Source organism: Octopus bimaculoides, chromosome 22, assembly GCF_046866305.1.
Source record: "Octopus bimaculoides isolate indiv1 chromosome 22, ASM4686630v1, whole genome shotgun sequence".
In the NCBI taxonomy this organism is placed as follows: domain Eukaryota; kingdom Metazoa; phylum Mollusca; class Cephalopoda; order Octopoda; family Octopodidae; genus Octopus; species Octopus bimaculoides.
In genome coordinates this window covers 24779770-24798470 of record NC_142949.1, presented here as the reverse complement: position 1 = coordinate 24798470, position 18701 = coordinate 24779770, and the positions used below count along the sequence as shown (strand labels likewise).

The 18701-nt window shown below is 36.5% G+C and overlaps 1 protein-coding gene across 1 annotated transcript in view; it reads right to left on the bottom strand.

The window, feature by feature from the left end:
• LOC106880038 (uncharacterized) overlaps positions 1-18701 on the bottom strand; it is a 455047-nt gene that overhangs the window by 34179 nt on the left and 402167 nt on the right. Inside the window, exons 192-202 of the mRNA XM_014929839.3 lie at positions 18303-18486; positions 15580-15764; positions 13141-13350; positions 11834-11948; positions 8505-9140; positions 6997-7232; positions 5081-5173; positions 4466-4861; positions 3354-3430; positions 2474-2537; positions 995-1201 (exon numbers count right to left, since the gene is read on the bottom strand). Coding sequence (XP_014785325.3) covers positions 995-1201; positions 2474-2537; positions 3354-3430; positions 4466-4861; positions 5081-5173; positions 6997-7232; positions 8505-9140; positions 11834-11948; positions 13141-13350; positions 15580-15764; positions 18303-18486 — 2403 coding nt within the window. The remainder of the gene's footprint in view (positions 1-994; positions 1202-2473; positions 2538-3353; positions 3431-4465; positions 4862-5080; positions 5174-6996; positions 7233-8504; positions 9141-11833; positions 11949-13140; positions 13351-15579; positions 15765-18302; positions 18487-18701) is intronic.

Genomic DNA, 18701 nt, shown 5'->3' with positions numbered 1-18701 from the left:
ACTAGACATTGTATGATGTAGCCTTAGATGCATAATACCTAAAATATTAAAACAAAGGAAACAAATGAAAAGATGGAACATTCTAGGCCTGAATGCTGGATCAGAACCAACTTAAGGCTGACCAATAATTTACAATACAATTCTATATTTGCGAGAAGAGGAATTTATATTACATATACTGTTTATATTAGTCATATTGATGTCTTATCTTGATTGTTGATTTCACTAGGTTTCTGCTGTTGAATGCAACGCAAGATACCTGATGAAGGCTGGAGCTTACAACAGCTAAAATGTAGTGTAAACGACAATCATGATGAGGACACCAGTCTAACTAATACAAGCAGTTTACATAATATTCTACTATATTTATTCATTTATATTTATATAAGGGCATTACTACAGAATAATGCCACACACTAGACTTCCAAAATAAACACATCTTTACCGAATGTGAAGAAAAGCAACTCTTAAAATAACCAACCTTTTTAAAAAATGAACTCAACTATATATCGAACGATTTCACGATTACTAGAATAATATCTAGCTTTCGATCATCAGTATGGGTTCCAGTTGATCCAATCAATGGAACAGCCTGCTCATGAAATTAACGTGCAAGTGGCTGGGCACTCCACAGACACGTGTACCCTTAAGATAGTTCTCGGGGATATTCAGCATGACACAGTGTGACAAAGCTGACCCTTTGAATTACAGGTACAACAGAAACAGGAAGTAAGAGTGAGAGAAAGTTGTGGTGAAAGAGTACAACAGGGTTCGCCACCATCCCCTGCTGGAGCATCGTGGAGCTTTAGGTGTTTTTGCTCAATAAACACTCACAACGCCCGGTCTGGGAATCGAAACAGCGATCATATGACCGCAAGTCTGCTGCCCTAACCACTGGGCCATTGCGCCTCCACGGGCTAAACAATGACCATAAAAGAAAAAGCAACAAACAAAAGCTAAGTGAATTATTTCAAAATAAACTTGTCACACTCACTTTGTATTTAAGGCCACCACGTAAACTCAGAATCTTTGTGTTTGGTGTAAGAATTCCATTGACATAAAGCACTATTTTCAGTGGGCGTCGTTTCTTGGTCTTTCTGGCTCCACACTGATCTATCAAAATGACATCATCTCCTGAGCGAACAGCAACGGCGCAGTTACAAGATGCATGTCCGTTACAATTGCGATAGAAAGCATGCACCTACGGAAATCAAAGTGTAATTAAATTAGAAGAAGCATAACAATGTCTACAGAAACATTTAATGATATAAAACAATTTGGCTTCTATTAACTCATTCAAAATCAACACACTGAGAAACTGCCTCTACTAAATAAGCTGAAATCTAAATTCAAATCTTTGATTGAAATATTTTTACATGAAAGATAATACAAAATTTCAATGTGTATGAATTTATCTTTTATTTACCCTATCAACCCTAAATGTAGCAAAATGATTAGTGTCTGTACCAGGGTTCCACATCCAGGATTTGTACAAAAACATACACAGACATCTCAACCAAAATGTGATTAACTTGAAACTAATAAACAGAAAGGTAAAAATTAAGGACAATATCAAGAATTGTTGGTCTTTGAATCAATAACAGTATTGTATCAACATTACTGTCATGTGATTAAAGCAAGGCAAATTAAAGTTACCTTCTTGAGTCACCCCAACTCATAAGGGCTGATTTCACGGTTTCCATGGCATATAAATTCCTCGCCTAGATGGGACACTGGCCCATCAGAGGATAATTCATTTTTGACAGCTGAGTGGACTGGAGCAATGTGAAATGAAGCGATTTGCTCAAGAATACAACACATCGCCCGGTTCAGGATTTGAAACCACAATCTTACAATCACAAGTCCAACACCCTAACCACTAAGCCAGACACTTTCACACCATTAGGTGATTAAGGACCAGGGACCCTCATTTGAGGCTTATCATTACCACTGTCTAATTGATATCTTTTATCTTGTCATTCTTTGGACTTGTTTAATGGAACCCTCATTGGTTTACATCAGATTGTTCTAAGGCTTCAAGAACCTCATTGAGTGAAGCCCCCCCCCCCCTTTTTTTTTAAGGGCTTTACGGATTAGTGTGAAAGAAGTGGGGAAACTAACCTCAGAAACAAGACCCAATCCTAATGTCTGCAGTAGACTGGGCTCCAGAAAAATTAACCCATTGGCCAGGTTAGGTGTGGAGTTAGACAACGTGGCAAATCACTTATTGATTTTAATTAGAGCAGACTTGGTGGGTAGAGAGTTGCAAACAGCAACAACAACAGAAGCCATTATACTGTACTGCTGCTACCACAACTGCTGCCACCACCACCACCACCACCGCTGCCACTGCTGCTGCCACCAACCCCACTGCCATGACCACTTAAAGATTGAAGGCTTATATTTTGGTAATGTGTCCTCATATTTTATAGAGACTAGTGAAATGCTAAACAAGTAAAACTATGTTACTTACAGCGAATGGTAATGTTTGATGCTGATATAATACAAATTCACCCTCGAAAAAGCAATTGTAGAATCTGCAAATGACAAATATTTAAGAATTTGTTAAAGAAGAATTTCAAGGAATGCAAAAATAAGAATAAAAACCAAAGATAATCGAAGGATTATGAAATGAACTGGACAGTGTCCAAACATCACAACGTGAATGATGTACTTATGTGTTTGTGGAATATTGCTCAGTGGTTAAGCTTGCTTCCCAACTGTAGCCTTGGGTTCAGTGCCACTGCATGGCACCTTGGGCATGCATTTTCTGTTATCGCCCTGGCCTCACCAAAGCGTTGTGTGTAGATTTGATAGACAGTTAACGGAAAGAAGTTCAAACTGTGTGTGTGTGTGTGTGTGCATGCATGTTTGTGCATGCATGTTTCTGTGTGTACATGCATGTGTTTGTGTGTGTGTGTGTTTGTACTTTTCCCTCACCTTGCTTGACAACCAGTGCTGGTTTGTTTCTGTCCTCATGACCTAACAGTTCATCAAAAGAGACTGGTGAAATGAGCACCAGGCTTTAAAAAAATAATTAAGCATAGGGGTTCATATATTTGACTGAACCCTTTAATGTGGTGCTCTAGCATGACCACAGTCTCAGAAACTGAAACCAACAAGAGGAAAAGATAACTAAGAAAACAAAGAAGTTGAATGGAACAGCATAACATCTGCATCAGTTAATATGTTGCAGTAAAAAATGTACAGGTGCATCAGCATCATCACCATCATCATCATCCACTCAAACCATGTGACTCCAAAATAAACATGGCTGTCTGCACCATATATTGTGTGTGTTTGTGTGTGTAAAAAGTAGATGAACATTAAAGAGGTGTGATACAAGGACTTACCTTCCATCGTATGTTGTTATATGAGGATCATTGATTGATTTACAGACTGCCTTCTTGTTGCTGTCCACAACATCCACCTGTTTTCATTAGAGAGAGAGAATATAAACCGTGGGTGATAAGAGTGATAGGTTAACAAGTGTGTGTGTGTGTGTGTGTCTGGCTGAGAGAAAAGAGGGATAGAGACAGGCAGAGAGAAAGGAAGAGAAATACATTTAAATAAATAGAGAGAAGAGAGTGGAAGATATAGACAGACAGATAAATAAACAGTGAGAAGGAGCAGAGACAGACAGATGGATAGATAGATAGATAGATAGATAGATTTCTTTTATTAGCCACACAGGGCTCAAGATAGATAGATAGATAGATAAGATAGATAGATAGATAGATTGATAGATAATTAGATTGATAGATAAACAGACAGATAGATAGATAGATAGATAGATAGATAAATATACAGACAGATAAAAAAAATACATAGATAGACAGAAAGAGAGAAGGAGAAGGAGAACCAAATAACCATAATTAACATTACTGTCTAATTCAAGAGTTAGAATCTAACAGGTCTACAAGACAAATCTGTGAAACCTTTAGCATCATTTCTTAAACCAGTAGGATATATATACTATACTGTATGTTTACTATACTGTATGTATACTATACTGCATTGCAGGATTGAGCAAAAGTTTTGTTGGAAGTAAGCCAGAATGAAAATGTCTTGTGGGCTGAAGTGAATAAAAAACATAATCAGGGTTACAGAAACAGCCTGCTTTTTTTATAAAATATTTTATTCTGTAAACCCTCGTTTGTCATAATAAAAGAATTACTACACATTTAATGATATAAAAAGTGGTGCCATATATGAGACATCATGCCATGAAGAGTTTAAGTTTTTTTAATTAGGCTGCATGGAGTCAGCTATGGTATCGAGATAAATACAAAGGCAGACATTTTACCTGCTTTTTTAAATGATGGCTCCAGGAGACAGTACCTGGTATAAGCTATGTGAAAAATTTACAGCCCTGTCCATGGTTATGAACCCAAAAAGTTTAACTCTTTCTGCTGTCGATTTCTTCAAATTAATTATAAGGTAACAAAATTAATAATCAACTAACCTGGACTCGTCCAATTTTGGTTTTTATATCAAGCTCGCTGTTGCTAATTGAGATAGAAACCCAACGACTCTGCTGTTTGTCTCGTAATCCATCAATTGTTGCAATGACAGGAATTTGTAGAACTGATTTCCAGTTCTTGTTGGTGATTGCAAAGTTGCATTTATCTGAGGAGCTGTCTGCTTCCTGAGAAACATGCCAATGTTCCATGTAACCGAATACAAGTTGAGGGATTACCTCACCCTCACATTTAAAATCTTTTGGATGTTTTTCAAGTTTGGTGTATACATAGAAATGGCAACTGCTGTTTGAGCACATTAACCGTGGTGGCAATCTTGATTTTACTTCTATATACCCTGCTTTCATACCTTCCACAACTTTTATCTTGCTTGAAAGAATCTGAAAAAGAAAGAATTAAAATATTTTTTACTTTGGCTGTTCCGTTGATCGGATCGACTGGAACCCTCGACGTCGTAAGCGATGGAGGGCCAACAACAATACAAGCTGCATCATGGATGCTGCTGTGCATATGTATCTATATAAGGAACAGTGATACTGAGGTACAAAACCTGTTATCTTCAAGTGAAACAACCTATAGAACATATTGGCATCACTTACCTTAATCTCAGCCACGAGTGCAAGACTGTGACGTTTTGGTCCTTGGGAGTTTTCACAATTCGAACTGTAGCAAGCAGAAACTGCACAGGTGAGCTGAAGAAAAGGAAATTGCAGATTCCTTTGTTAACAAGATTGAATTCGTAAAGTGATTTGTGAAAAGAAACAGAGTAACCACCCCCAATTACTACTTTCCTCCCACTCAGTTGAGGGGGTTCTTTAACCTTGTGAAGTTTTATAGGGACCTCACAAGTACTAGTATCATGTAAAAATAAATAAATAAATAAATGAAACAAAAAAAACAACAACAAAAAACAGAGAAAAATCATAGAGTACACTCTGTAAAGTGGATGGCATTAGGAAAGGTATTTAGCCAAATAAACCATCATCCCAAACTGGGATGCAGATGCAGGAGCAAGACATGGCTCTGCACTTTACTGGATCTTTTGGGACCATCCAGCTCATGCCTGTGTGGAGAGCAAATATAAAAGGATGATGATGATGATGATGATGAGGAGGAGGAGGATACTGCATACCTTCTGATAAAGCTTGGCCTATACTTTATAATTTAAAAAGCTGTAGATTGTATTGTTAAAGATCAAATTCACTCCAACTATGACCATCCTATTTACTCAGACTGCTATTATTTATATGTAGTGTTCCTCTCCATTCTTACCAGGGGTTGTCATATTCTTGCACAACAAATTCACACTGATTTTAATAATGCATTATCTCATTCATAGCTTTGAAATTTTGATGATGTAATTGTTGATTTTTATAATGACATTGTTAAGTGGGCATGAGAGGCCAGTTTGGACATAAAACAGAATATTTTGGGCTGGATATAGCTGGATTAAATGCTCAAGAGTTAAAATCCCTTAATCCACTACAATATGTGCATCAGTGTCTTTACTAAACAGTTCAATTTTTTGTCGCACTCCAAGTTCTGAATAGAAATCCCTTAAGAGTTGATATTTGTTTTTAAAGTTTTTGGTTGAGATAGAATAGGTACCAGTAATATAATGAGGTCATTGTGATAAACTACATCACATTCTTTGGTTGAAGTGGATGAATCCCACCATAACTATTGCAATAACCATAATGACAACAACCACCCTGCGCCAGCAAAGGAGCCACTAATCTGGATGCTTGACCAGAATGAAACAGAGATAACAGTGAAATCTCCCTACAATCAAACACTGCTGTCTTTAATTAAAGGAAGGACACATTGCAAGCTGGGGTCCTCGATGTATTATTTGTGGCATGTTCTCAGCTGTAATGTATCTGCTTAACCTTTTAAGCATTCAGATTAGTCTGTCAAATTTAATGCTTATTTATTCACATTGTTTTCTATCAATCCTGCAATGTATTGCCTTGTGGCTCTCAGATTTTGATGATTGACTGGGGCGCTGTGAGTGTTTATTGAGCAAAAACACCTAAAGCTCCACGAGGCTCCGGCAGGGGATGGTGGCAAACCCTGCTGTACTCTTTCACCACAACTTTCTCTCACTCTTACTTCCTGTTTCTGTTGTGCCTGTAATTCAAAGGGTCAACCTTGTCACACTGTGTCACGCTGAATATCCCCGAGAACTACGTTAAGGGTACACGTGTCTGTGGAGTGCTCAGCCACATGCACGTTAATTTCATGAGCAGGCTGTTCTGTTGATCGGATCAACTGGAACCCTCGATGTCGTAGGCGACCTGAGTGCCAACAACAACATAGACTGACATCATAGAGTAGGTGTAAGAGGTCAGATCCAGCCAGCTTAAAAGAGTTTTTGAGCTTGATATGGCTCGTTTGAATACTAAAGGGTTAAGCAGAGCTGATGTGGAGCTAAACAACAACACGAACAATGAAATGAAGAAGAAGACACATCATAAGATGTTGGTATGTTGTTATAAAAGCCAACTAAACTCACCCCATCTTTATACTTCATTCCTGTTAAGTCACTTTCATTGAGTGATGCTTGGTAGGAACCATTCTGCAGCATTGGAGCAACAGATGCAAGTTCTTTATCTTCCAGATACCAAAATACTAAATATTTCAGTTGTTTGTCATTTGGATGAGGTGGGAAAGAACACAAGAAATTGATCTCATCGGTTCCATTGTTTATCTGCCATTTTAGTTCAGGTGCATCTTTGAAAGTTGGATGTTCTGCAACAATGGAATAAAAGAAGAAAGAAATAAAATAAAGATTTGGATAAATTTTAGTTTATTGAAACAAATATAAATAATAGAGAATGACCAGGAAAATGTTTTAAAACAGTAAAAATAATAACAAGAGAAAATATACATAGGCGCAGGAGTGGCTGTGTGGTAAGTAGCTTGCTTACCAACCACATGGTTCTGGGTTCAGTCCCACTGAGTGGCACCTTGGGCAAATGTCTTCTACTATAGCCTCGGGCCGACCAAAGCCTTGTGAGTGGATTTAGCAGATGGAAACTGAAAGAAGCCTGTCGTATATATATGTATGTTTGTGTATCTGTGTTTGTCCCCCCAACATCGCTTGACAACCGATGCTGGTGTGTTTACGTCCCCGTAACTTAGCGGTTCGGCAAAAAGAGACCGATAGAATAAGTACTAGGCTCACAAAGAATAAGTCCTGGGGTCGATTTGCTCGACTAAAGGCGGTGCCCCAGCATGGCCGTAGTCAAATGACTGAAACAAGTAAAAGAGAGTAAAAGAGAAATTGTGTATGGATTTTCAGCATTTATATATTTATCTACACAAACATACGCATGCACACACATTAAATTTCTAATCTATATTATGTTGTTCATCAAATATTTATCATTTAATTAATAAAACTGCTAATGAATGTGATCATGTGACTGATCAGACAACCAGATGCTACACATCGTTGGTCACAATGTACTTTGCATCATTATAGCCTTTGAAAGGCACCACCCCTGTGGGTAGGCAAGAAGGCCAACATTACCCATTGATTGAAAGGGGGACTGTAGCAATGTGAAACAAAGTGTTTTGCTCAAGAACAAAATGCACCACCTGGTCTGGGAATTGAACCCACATTAGAGTGATTGTGAGTACAACACTCGAACCACTAAGCCATGTGCCTTCATGTTAATGAATGAATGTTACGTAAATTAGACTGGCTGTCTCAGTTAAGTTCTGGTGTGTTTTTGATATAAATGGTGATAGCTATAAGTTCTCTTTGTGGACAGACAGCAAGGACTAATTGTCTTCTAATGAACATCTAACTAGTGATAATGAAGCATGCAAAGGGAATCTTCTAAATCTCAAAACTTTTTCCTGGGCAAAGAGAATAACAAGATGTATTTACATGTATTTCATAGTGGGGTTTTAAACTATGAAGAGGTTTAACTACATTGAATTTATCTTTGATATCTTTGCAATAAAGTAATATTCAGAGAGAGAGAGAGAGAAAGAGTAAAAGTATATACTAACCAGTCTTTATATTGGCTTCTTGAATAGTTTCAATTCTTGCATGTGTAATGGTCCAGCTACCAATGATAATGTGAGCAAAGAATTTCTTTTTAATGGATGTTCCTATAAGAAGATTTCCTCCTGGAGTACCTTTTACTTCACGCTTGATGAATATGGATTGCTTAGCAACAATCTTTTTATTGATCATCAATACCAAACCATTATGTTGGCTCCAACTGAAGGTTATTGTTATAAATACTCCAACACGGAATTTGTTTGTCTTTACAACCCATTGTCTTTCTGCTGTGCTTACTGTGAGGAACAAGAATCCTTTCGACACCCACATTGCTGTTCCTGAAGTATTCAGTCCTCTACCGCCATTACTGAAAATTGTCATGTCCTCTTTCAAAGTGATTATCTTCATATTGAAGTTCACCGTAAATCCACCATTACACTCGTTTTCTTGGCCACGGAAGCATTTCAATGTTTTGCCCATATCAATGGACTGGTTAGTCCCACCGAGCAACAGAGCATCCCCACCAAAAGGACCTTGTACAATTTTGACGATTCCAGTAAAAGTTAGGTTGTAAGTTGGTGTTACAATGATCATTTGGATTATTTTCAGGTAGGTGAGTCGAATAACTGTGATTTTATTAACTGTGAAGGAAAGAATTAGATAAGTAGTGTTTAATTTGTTTAAAAAAAAAAAAAGAAAAAATTAAACTGTTTCTTTAAATTTGCATATTAAAGATTAAAACAAATGTGTCTTTCTTTTTTGTCAGTTTTTCTTGCAAGAGAAAATATACAAGTTGTGTATGGATTTTCAGCATTTATATATTTATCTACACAAACACATGCACACACATTAAATTTCTAATCTATATTATGTTGTTCATCAAATATTTATCATTTAATTAATAAAACTCCTAATGAATGTGATCATGTGACTGACCAGACAACCAGATGCTACACATCGTTGGTCACGATGTACTTTGCATCATTATAGCCTTTGAAAGGCACCACCCCTGTGGGTAGGCAAGAAGGCCAACATTACCCATTGATTGAAAGGGGGACTGTAGCAATGTGAAACAAAGTGTTTTGCTCAAGAACAAAATGCACCACCTGGTCTGGGAATTGAACCCACATTAGAGTGATCGTGAGTACAACACTCGAACCACTAAGCCATTTGCCTTCATGTTAATGAATGAATGTTATGTAAATTAGACTGGCTGCCTCAGTTAAGTTCAGAGAAAATCTTACAACTTAGAAGATAACCTTTTAAACCCTAATATCTGGTGAAAATTAATGGAGGAAACTATTTCTCAGGGCTTGAATATATCAAGAATTAATTATATTGAGAATTGTCACCATCATCATCATCATGTAATGTCTACCTTCCATGCTGGAAGAGGTTGGATGGTTTGACAAGAGCTGGCATGACAAAGGACTGCACCAAACTCTTTATTGTCTGTTTCGGCATGGTTTCTATTGCTGGATGCCTTTCCTAATGCCACTCAGTTTACAGAGTGTAGTGGGTGCTTTTTGTGAGGCACCAGCACTAGCGAGGTCACCAAGTAACTTGCAAGACAAGACCCTTCAGATGAGAGGGAAGCAGCTTGTGATAATGTAATAATAGGGGCACAGAAGTAGGTGTCTCACAGGAGAGGAATTACATGGCTACTTCAGTTGGAAAAAACAGACGAGAGAGAAGGGTCGGGGAAATGGTGAAAATAGTGTAAGTTAGCTTAATTTTTCTGAAGCAATAAAAAAGTTGAGAAGATTACCAATGCTTTTGAAGAGTGAAAGTATGAGTTAAACGTTATGTTTAATTTGAAAAACGAAAAGAATTTACCACTATTTTTTTAAAATTTATATTTTAACGATTATAACTGTTTTTACTGTTTTTTGTTTCTATAGTACTTTAAAATTCAAATAATCACAACAAATTTTAAAGAAATTTCTATAATCCATGAGATATTCAACTGTTTAAGACCCAATATGGAAGTGCCTCAATAAAAGCAAAAAGTATACATCTTTGGTTCCAACTGGTCAAGAGAACAAACTTGAAAGCTCAATTGCTTTATCAAGCTTATCTGTGATAAGCCAGCTTAATCTCCATCATATAAAAGTCCTGAAAGGATTGGGATTTAACAATGGATGATAATGAAAATTCTCATAAAGAATTTAATGATAATTTCTTAGAGCAAGTTGATCAGCTAGATATAGTATCTATTTGCAACTAGATGAACTGGGCCAGTGAAGGGCCTGCAGGCACAAAGACATTCTGTCGAACTGTTGGCCAGTCAGCTAAGAGCCTATTGGTAGGGTCAGGTGCAATTTGAAAAACATAGGTGCAGGTGTGGCTTACCGACCACATGGTTCAGGGGTCAGTCCTATTGCATGGCACCTTGGGCAAGTGTTTTCTACTATATATAGCCTCAGACTGACCAAAACCTTAAGTGGATTTAGTAGATGGAAACTGGCAGAAGCCCGTCATATATGTGTGTGTGTCTTTGTCCCTCACCACTGCTTGACAACTGTTGTTGGTGTGTTTGCTTCCCCTTAACTTAGCAGTTCAGCAAAAGATACTGATAAAATAAGTACTCGGGTTGATTGATTCAAATAAAAAAAATACAAGGTAGTGCCCCAGCATGGCCGTAGTCTAATGACTAAAACAAATAAAAGACAAAAGATTCCTGCAAGTATATACATCATTTCCTAATGAAAATTCTATGTGACCTCAACCAGTAGTTTCTTATAGGAAATTATATATAGAATACTTAACTTCAGTGATTAAATACAATAATTAATTACATTGACTAAAGACAGAAATTTAGCTATTTAGTAAGATGAAAATTTACATTATTGTTATATTTCAGGATGGTCATTTTATTTATTTAGTTTTTTTTTTGTTTTTTTTTTGCCAAATAAACACATGCACTATATATTCATCCTTCACTTGTTTATTATTGTTTTTATTTTATTTATGTCCTTTGTCTGGAAATCTTTTGTCACACATCTGTGAATTCTTCAGCGACTCTTTCCATCCGTGGTCTAAGCAGAGCAGGATGATACACATGGACAGAAAGGGTTGCTGAAGAGGTCACAGATGAGTGACAAAAGATTTCTGGACAATGGACATAAGATAAAATAAGACCAGTTAATAACTGAGTGAAGAATGACTATACAGTGTGTTTATTTGGCAAAAATAAGTAAATAAATGACCATCCCAAAATAGAACAATATTTGTTTCAACGCACAGTTTCACATCAGGGATCTTGCAACATAAATTCATAATGATTTACATTGTTTCTTATTCAATAAAATAAAATAGTTTAAACATTTATTACCATCAATGAGTTGCCATGAATTTTTGGAGACTAAAACGTTACAAGTCAATGTAGCATTCTTTGGATTTATAGCCAAGTTTTCATAACATTCATTGTTAATTTTGCAGATGTCAGTCTGAAAGAAAGAATGAGTACATTTAGCTATAAATAAAATATTTTCCATTTCGTAGAAGTTAATTATCCTTTCACATAAAGGGGACATAACTTGATGTGCTTTAGTTTTCCAGTCATACCACACTGCCTCATCATCATTGGTGCTACACGGATGGGTCTGGTTCTAATTTAACATCTATATTTCTCAAGTATAACTCTTTTTCTCTCTCTGTCTCAGGTTATCTGTCCGTCTCTCCCTCTGTCTGTCTATCCTTCTGTCTGTCTGTCTGCCTCTCTCACACATACGGTACAAATGATTCATCACCAGATGGTGTAGTATCATGATGGAGTACAAGAGATTCCACTAAAACATCAAATATGTTTTATACTAATAATAGATTTAGAATAATAATTTAAAAAATATTGAAAATATATAAGGAAAGTTCAATAGGCGTAGGAGTGGCTGTGTGGTAAGTAGCTTGCTTACCAACTACATGGTTCCGGGTTCAGTCCCACTGCGTGGCACTTTGGGCAAGTGTCTTCTACTATAGCCTCGGGCTGACCAAAGCCATGTGAGTGGATTTGGTAGGCGGAAACTGAAAGAAGCCTGTCGTATATATGTATATATATGTGTTTGTGTGTCTGTGTTTGTCCCCCCAACATCACTTGACAACTGATGCTGGTGTGTTTACGTCTCCGTAACTTAGCGGTTCGGCAAAAGAGACCGATAGAATAAGTCCTGGGGTCGATTTCCTCGACTAAAGGCGTTGCTCCAGCATGGCCACAGTCAAATGACTGAAACAAGTAAAAGAGAAAGAGTATTCTCATTTCTTCGAGGAAAAGAGAAATGTTGACATTCTTTAGAGGATGTGACTAACAAATCTATATGTGTGTGTATACACACACACACACATTGTATGATGAACTTCTTCACAGTTTCTGTCTACTAAATTCCACTGACAGAGCTGGTCAAGCTGAAATTATGACAGAAGACACTCACCCAGAGTGCCATGAAATGGGACTAAACCCAGAAGAAAGTATTTCTTTGATGTTTTCATTCTTCATCTGTTTTAGTCATGGAACAACAGCCATGTCAGGAGAAGCGTTTTTGAACATTTTTACCCAATTGTGTCGTCACCAGGACTTATTCTTTTATGGCCCTCAATAAGTTGTAAAAACAAACGTTTAAATATGAATTGTCAATGTACACTTACCCTTGGGGAACATTTCGTTTCAGTACATTTTTCACAAAGTGAATTAAATGTGACAACCACAAAGCTGTTGGACCAGGTGGAGTTGTCGTTGCTTACAGAAACTTCAAAGACTTTAGCTGATGGTATTTGACATTCAATTTGTTCTTCAGATGAATAAACAGCTTTCATGAAAATATAGTTTCCTGTAGATACAAATTTGTCAGCACCCTTCTGTTGAAGAAAAAGTAAAAAAAGAGATAAATTAATAAAGTGACTCGTTAAGTTAATTAAATAAATACATAAGCAACTTTAATAACTAAAATGAAATAACAAAATATAGAATTATCTAAATAATATAATCCTTTCTACTAAAGACACAAAGCCTGAAATTTTGGGGGAGGGGACTAGCTGATTACATCAACCCCAGTGTTTCACTGGTACTTAATTCATAGACATCAAAAATTTGAAAAATAAAGTCGACCTCACCAGAATTTGAACTCAGAATGTAGTGATGGGCAAAATACCACTAAGCATTTCGTCTAACATGCTTATGATTCTATCAGCACACCGCTTTAATAATAGTAGCAACAACAATAATAATAATAATAATAATCCTTTCTACAAAAAGGCACAAGGCCTGAAATTTGGTAGGACGGGGACTAGTCAGTTACATTAATCCAGAGAAAAATCTGCATCCATAAATTCCTTATGTTCCATGCAAACATGGAAAAGTGGACATTAAAATGATGAACATGTAGCTAATCCTCAAACATATTAAATTTATTTGCACATGGTGCAGGCATGGCTGTGTGGTAAGAAGTTTGGTTCCCAACCACATGATTCCAGGTTCAGTCCTACTGTGTGACACCTTGGGCAATTGTCTTCTACTATAATCTTGGGCTGACCAAAGCTGTGTGAGTAGATTTGGTAGACAAACTGAAAGAAGCCTGTCGTGCATATATATATATATATATATATATATATATACATAAATTTAGTAAATGGAGTAAAATGCATATTTTAAATGAATTCTTTTATTTCCAACATATTCGGTTAAAATGTCTTACGGTTAAGCTGGTTCCTATGTATTTCCCTGAGGAGAAGATTACATCCTTATCAACATCACCTATTCCTATGGAAGGTATAATTTGTAATCTTCGAAACATATGTTGGAAATAAAAGAATTCATTTAACATATGCGTTTTACTCCATTTACTAAATCTATATATTTACTCAAATAACAAGGAGTTTCTACCTCATAAACAGGAGTTACACCACAGTCATTTTGTGATCTTTGCTACCCTGGTATCTATTATCCAATTTATTTTGTCCAAGTTAATTATTAACTAGGAGAAAATAAATGCATATAATATATATATATATATATATATGTATGTATGTATGTATGTATGTATGTATATGTATGTCTTTGTGTCTATGTTTGCTCTCCCACCACCACTTGATGACTGGTGTTGGTGTGTTTGTATCTTCATGACTTAGCAGTTCAGCAAAAGCGAGCAATAAAATAAGTACTACGATTTAAAAAAATAAGCCCTGGGGTCGATTTGTTTGACTGAAACTCTTCAATGCAGTACTCCAGCATGGCCGCAGTCAAATAACTAAAACAAGTAACAAATATTCAGAAGCAGAACCTTGTAACTGATCTGATAAACCTGGGTACTTTAATCTGAGATGAAATAGTGATCCTAATCTCAGTTGCCTTATCCAGATTCAATCATGGATTGGATTTCACTTCTGTAAGGTTACAAAACGAACATTAATTATAGAGTGCTCAAACTGTATAGAGCAGGTGATGAAGCAGTAGTTTTTAAATTGTACTTCTATTTGAAGGTGTATGACCTAGGGGGTTAAACTGTTGCACTCATGATTGCTAGATCATGGCTTCAATTCCAAGATCAGGCAGCACATTGAGTTCCTGAGCAAAACACTCCATTTTATACTACTCTAGTTCTCCTTTTAATCAAAGGGGAGGGTTGGCCAGCTTTCCTAGCTAGCGGGGTCATTTGATGGTTAAAACAATGCAAAATGCATTGTGAACAGCGATATGTAACAATATCAGATAGTCATGTCAGTCACATGGCCACTTTTATATGTCCAGGTGGACTTAGTCATTCAAGAGTTGAGTGACTTAAGTTCTTAGTCATAGACATGGTGTTATGTCCATGGCCAAATGTGAATGAACGACCCTCTACTTGTTGCCCAGCCTCTCTGTAATTCCAGCTGGTCATAGTTCTCCAATAAATATATATAAATCAGATGGCAAAGAATAACATATAATAAGAAAATAACATAAAAATAAAAAAGTAAAATTGCTTAAAAATATAATTAAAAAAATGCAATTAGTTAAAAAAATAATTTCAAAAATATTACATAAAAATGACACAAGAAACACTGATAACAACATAAAAAAAAACATAAAAAAACTTAATGAATATTTACAGTCATCTCTTGTAGTCGGCACATCAAGGTTTCAGAGTCAGTGAATCCTGTACCAGTAATTATTACGGTTTGAATCTTTGTCAGTCGGATATCAATGAGGACAGTGTTCTGAATAAGTTTTGGTGGTTCAGTCTTCTTCAATGAACAATCAGCCCCATCAAACTCTTCTGAACATTGACAGATACCTGGAAAGAAGAAAGAAACAGCTTGAACTTAACATTCATGACATTTTTTAAACTTTCTATGACATAGCTACTTGGGAAATAACTAAATTGACAACCACTTGAGAAATGGCTAAAATGACAGTTGGAATTTACAGAAAGACAAAAGATGAAGACAGGTGTATATAAACAGCAAACAGGTGGGTTAGTTTAATGCTTGGGAAGGTGAGAAAGTCTTTTACATTTCGAGCCTACACTCTTCAACAGAAAGCTAAATTGACAGCTACCTGAGAAATAACTAAATTGACAGCTACTTGAGAAATAGTCAAATTGACAGTCACTTGAGAAATAGCTAAATTGACAGTTGGAATTTACAGAAACACATAAGATGAAGACAGGTGTATATACACAGCAACCAGGTGTGTTAGTTTAAGGCTCGGGAAGGTGAGAAAGTCTTATATTTTGAGCATACACTCTTCAACAGAAAGCTAAATTGACAGCTACTTGAGAAATAACTAAATTGACAGCTACTTGTAAAATAGCCAAATTGACAGTCACTTGAAAAATAACTAAATTGACATGGCTACTTAAGAAATCATGTGCTGATAACTTAGTTATAGTTGAATTTGTTGTAGGGTTGGAGAAGAAATTCAAAGTGTGGAAACAAACACTGGAACCAATGAAGGTTAAAGTTAACTTAGTAAAGATTAATCCTTTTGAAACAACCTGAGACTGCCTCTGGTTCTATGATACAAACTTCCTCTTTTAAAGTGATTTAAATTTAGATATTTTATCAAAATTTCCTGTTATGTTCCAAATATCAACTTATTTCCCATTATTTTCAAGATTAATTAAAACAAAGGCAGTGTGTTTTCAACAGAAATCATCATCATTAGGCGGTGAGCGGGCAGAAACGTTAGCACACTGGGCGAAATGCTAAGCAGTATTTCATCTGCCGTTATGTTCTGAGTTCAAATTCCGCCAAGGCCGACTTTGCCTTTCATCCTTTCGGGGTCGATAAATTAAGTACCAGTTACGCACTGGGGTCAATGTAATCGACTTAATCCGTTTGTCTGTCCTTGTTTGTCCCCTCTATGTTTAGCCCCTTGTGGGCAATAAAGAAATAAGAAATCATCATCATCTTTTAACATCCATTTTCCATGCTGGCATGGACTGGATAGTTTAAGAGGAACTGCCAAAGCCAGGGATTGTACCAGGTTCCATTGTCTGTTTTGGCTTGGTTTCTTCATGTTCCTAACATGAACAACTTCACAAAGTGCACTGGGTGCTTTTTACATAACACCAGCACCAGTGCTTTTTATGTGGCACCAGCACCAAGCATTTTACATGGAACCTTAGCTTTAGGGTATCAGGCAGCTTGGTTTTAGGCTATCAATACAAAAAAGGGTTAAAATAGTAATAAGAAGGTAAACAGACGGGAGTCTGCTACCTTCAGAGAAGCTGTCTTGCTTGATAAAAATCAACCTAAGGCTGTTGTTGTTTAGTCCCAATTTGTCCTGGATACAAAAAAAACTGATTTACATGACTTATTAGAATGTACAGCAAAATGTGCATCGTAGTATTTGTTACAGTTCTTTACATTTTAAGTTCAAATCCTACTGAGGATAACTTTGCTTTTTATTGGATCATGGGGTTTGATAAAGACAAAGAAGCAATCGAGAAGTTATTCTTGAACCAGTGGAATGACAGAATTGGTAGAGCATGAGACAAAATGGTTTATGGAATATGGTTTATTCTGGGGTTTTATATTGTGAGTTCTAAATCCTTGGCTGATAGACTTTACCTATCAACCTGTCTAACATCACAACACCTGGTAAACTGGTTGAGAGGAGTGCATAGTTGTAATTATTCAGGGCATGGTTTGTGAGTAATGTCTTCCTATCAGTGCCAGGCAACTTCAAAAGTAAAGTATTATAAATGCTGCCTTTCCTCCCTGAGACAAAACAGTGAGAGAAAGATACAAAATTTGAGAGAGAGAGTGAGGTGTGGTGGTAGTGGTGGTAATCTCTCCAAGACTGTTTTGCTTCTTGTTTTGATTCTTCAGATAAAGTTAATCATGGATGTATTTATCCAATGATTTCTTCTTTTTTTTTTAAAGATGGTACAGTGTGATTTGAGGAAGACTTGGTTGCTATTTCTTGCAAGTCAAGTATCCACTCAGACGTTTATCTCTTATTGACTTGCATGGTACAAATATCTAGACTCCTGATGAAGATGATGATCAGAGGTTCAATTCTTTATTGAATTATAATGTGATGTGTAAGTTGAGTGATTATATTGTGCCCTTCAGCAAGACACTTAACCTTTTCATTACCTCAGTTGACTCAGCTGAAAATGGGAATTAGTGACAGCTGTGAGGTGGGGGTTTAACTCTATGACAGATTGGTGTCCCATTCAGAGTGGGAGAGTCATGTGACAATTAGTTATTTAAGTATCACGGAAATTGAGGTAAACTCTTAAGCTAACAGGTCTGTCAGCTTGAGACAGAATTATCACAATACAAATATAATGGAACAGATTTAATAAATATGAATAACCAACCCTCTAAACATTTTCCTTGTTTGTTGCAGTCATTGAGACAGAGTCCTTTGGTGAAATTTGCTGGCAGTTTCACGTCTCCTTCTTCTGTCTTCTCCCAGAGATCAACTTCTGTTTTGATGGTTATCATCGTTGCTTCCTTCAGAGTCAAAAGCGCTGTTGTTCTCCAAACTAAATCACCCGTTAGCTACAAGAAGAAAAGAAACTTGATAATAAGGATAATAATAGTAATAATTCTTTTTTTTACTACTAAAGGCACAAGGCCTGAAATTTGGTGGAAGTGGGGGTCTAGGTGATTACACTGACCCCAGTATTTCACTGGTAGTTAATTTATTGACCCTGAAAGGATGAAAGGTTAAGTTGACCTCATCACAATTTGAATAATAATAATAATAATAATAA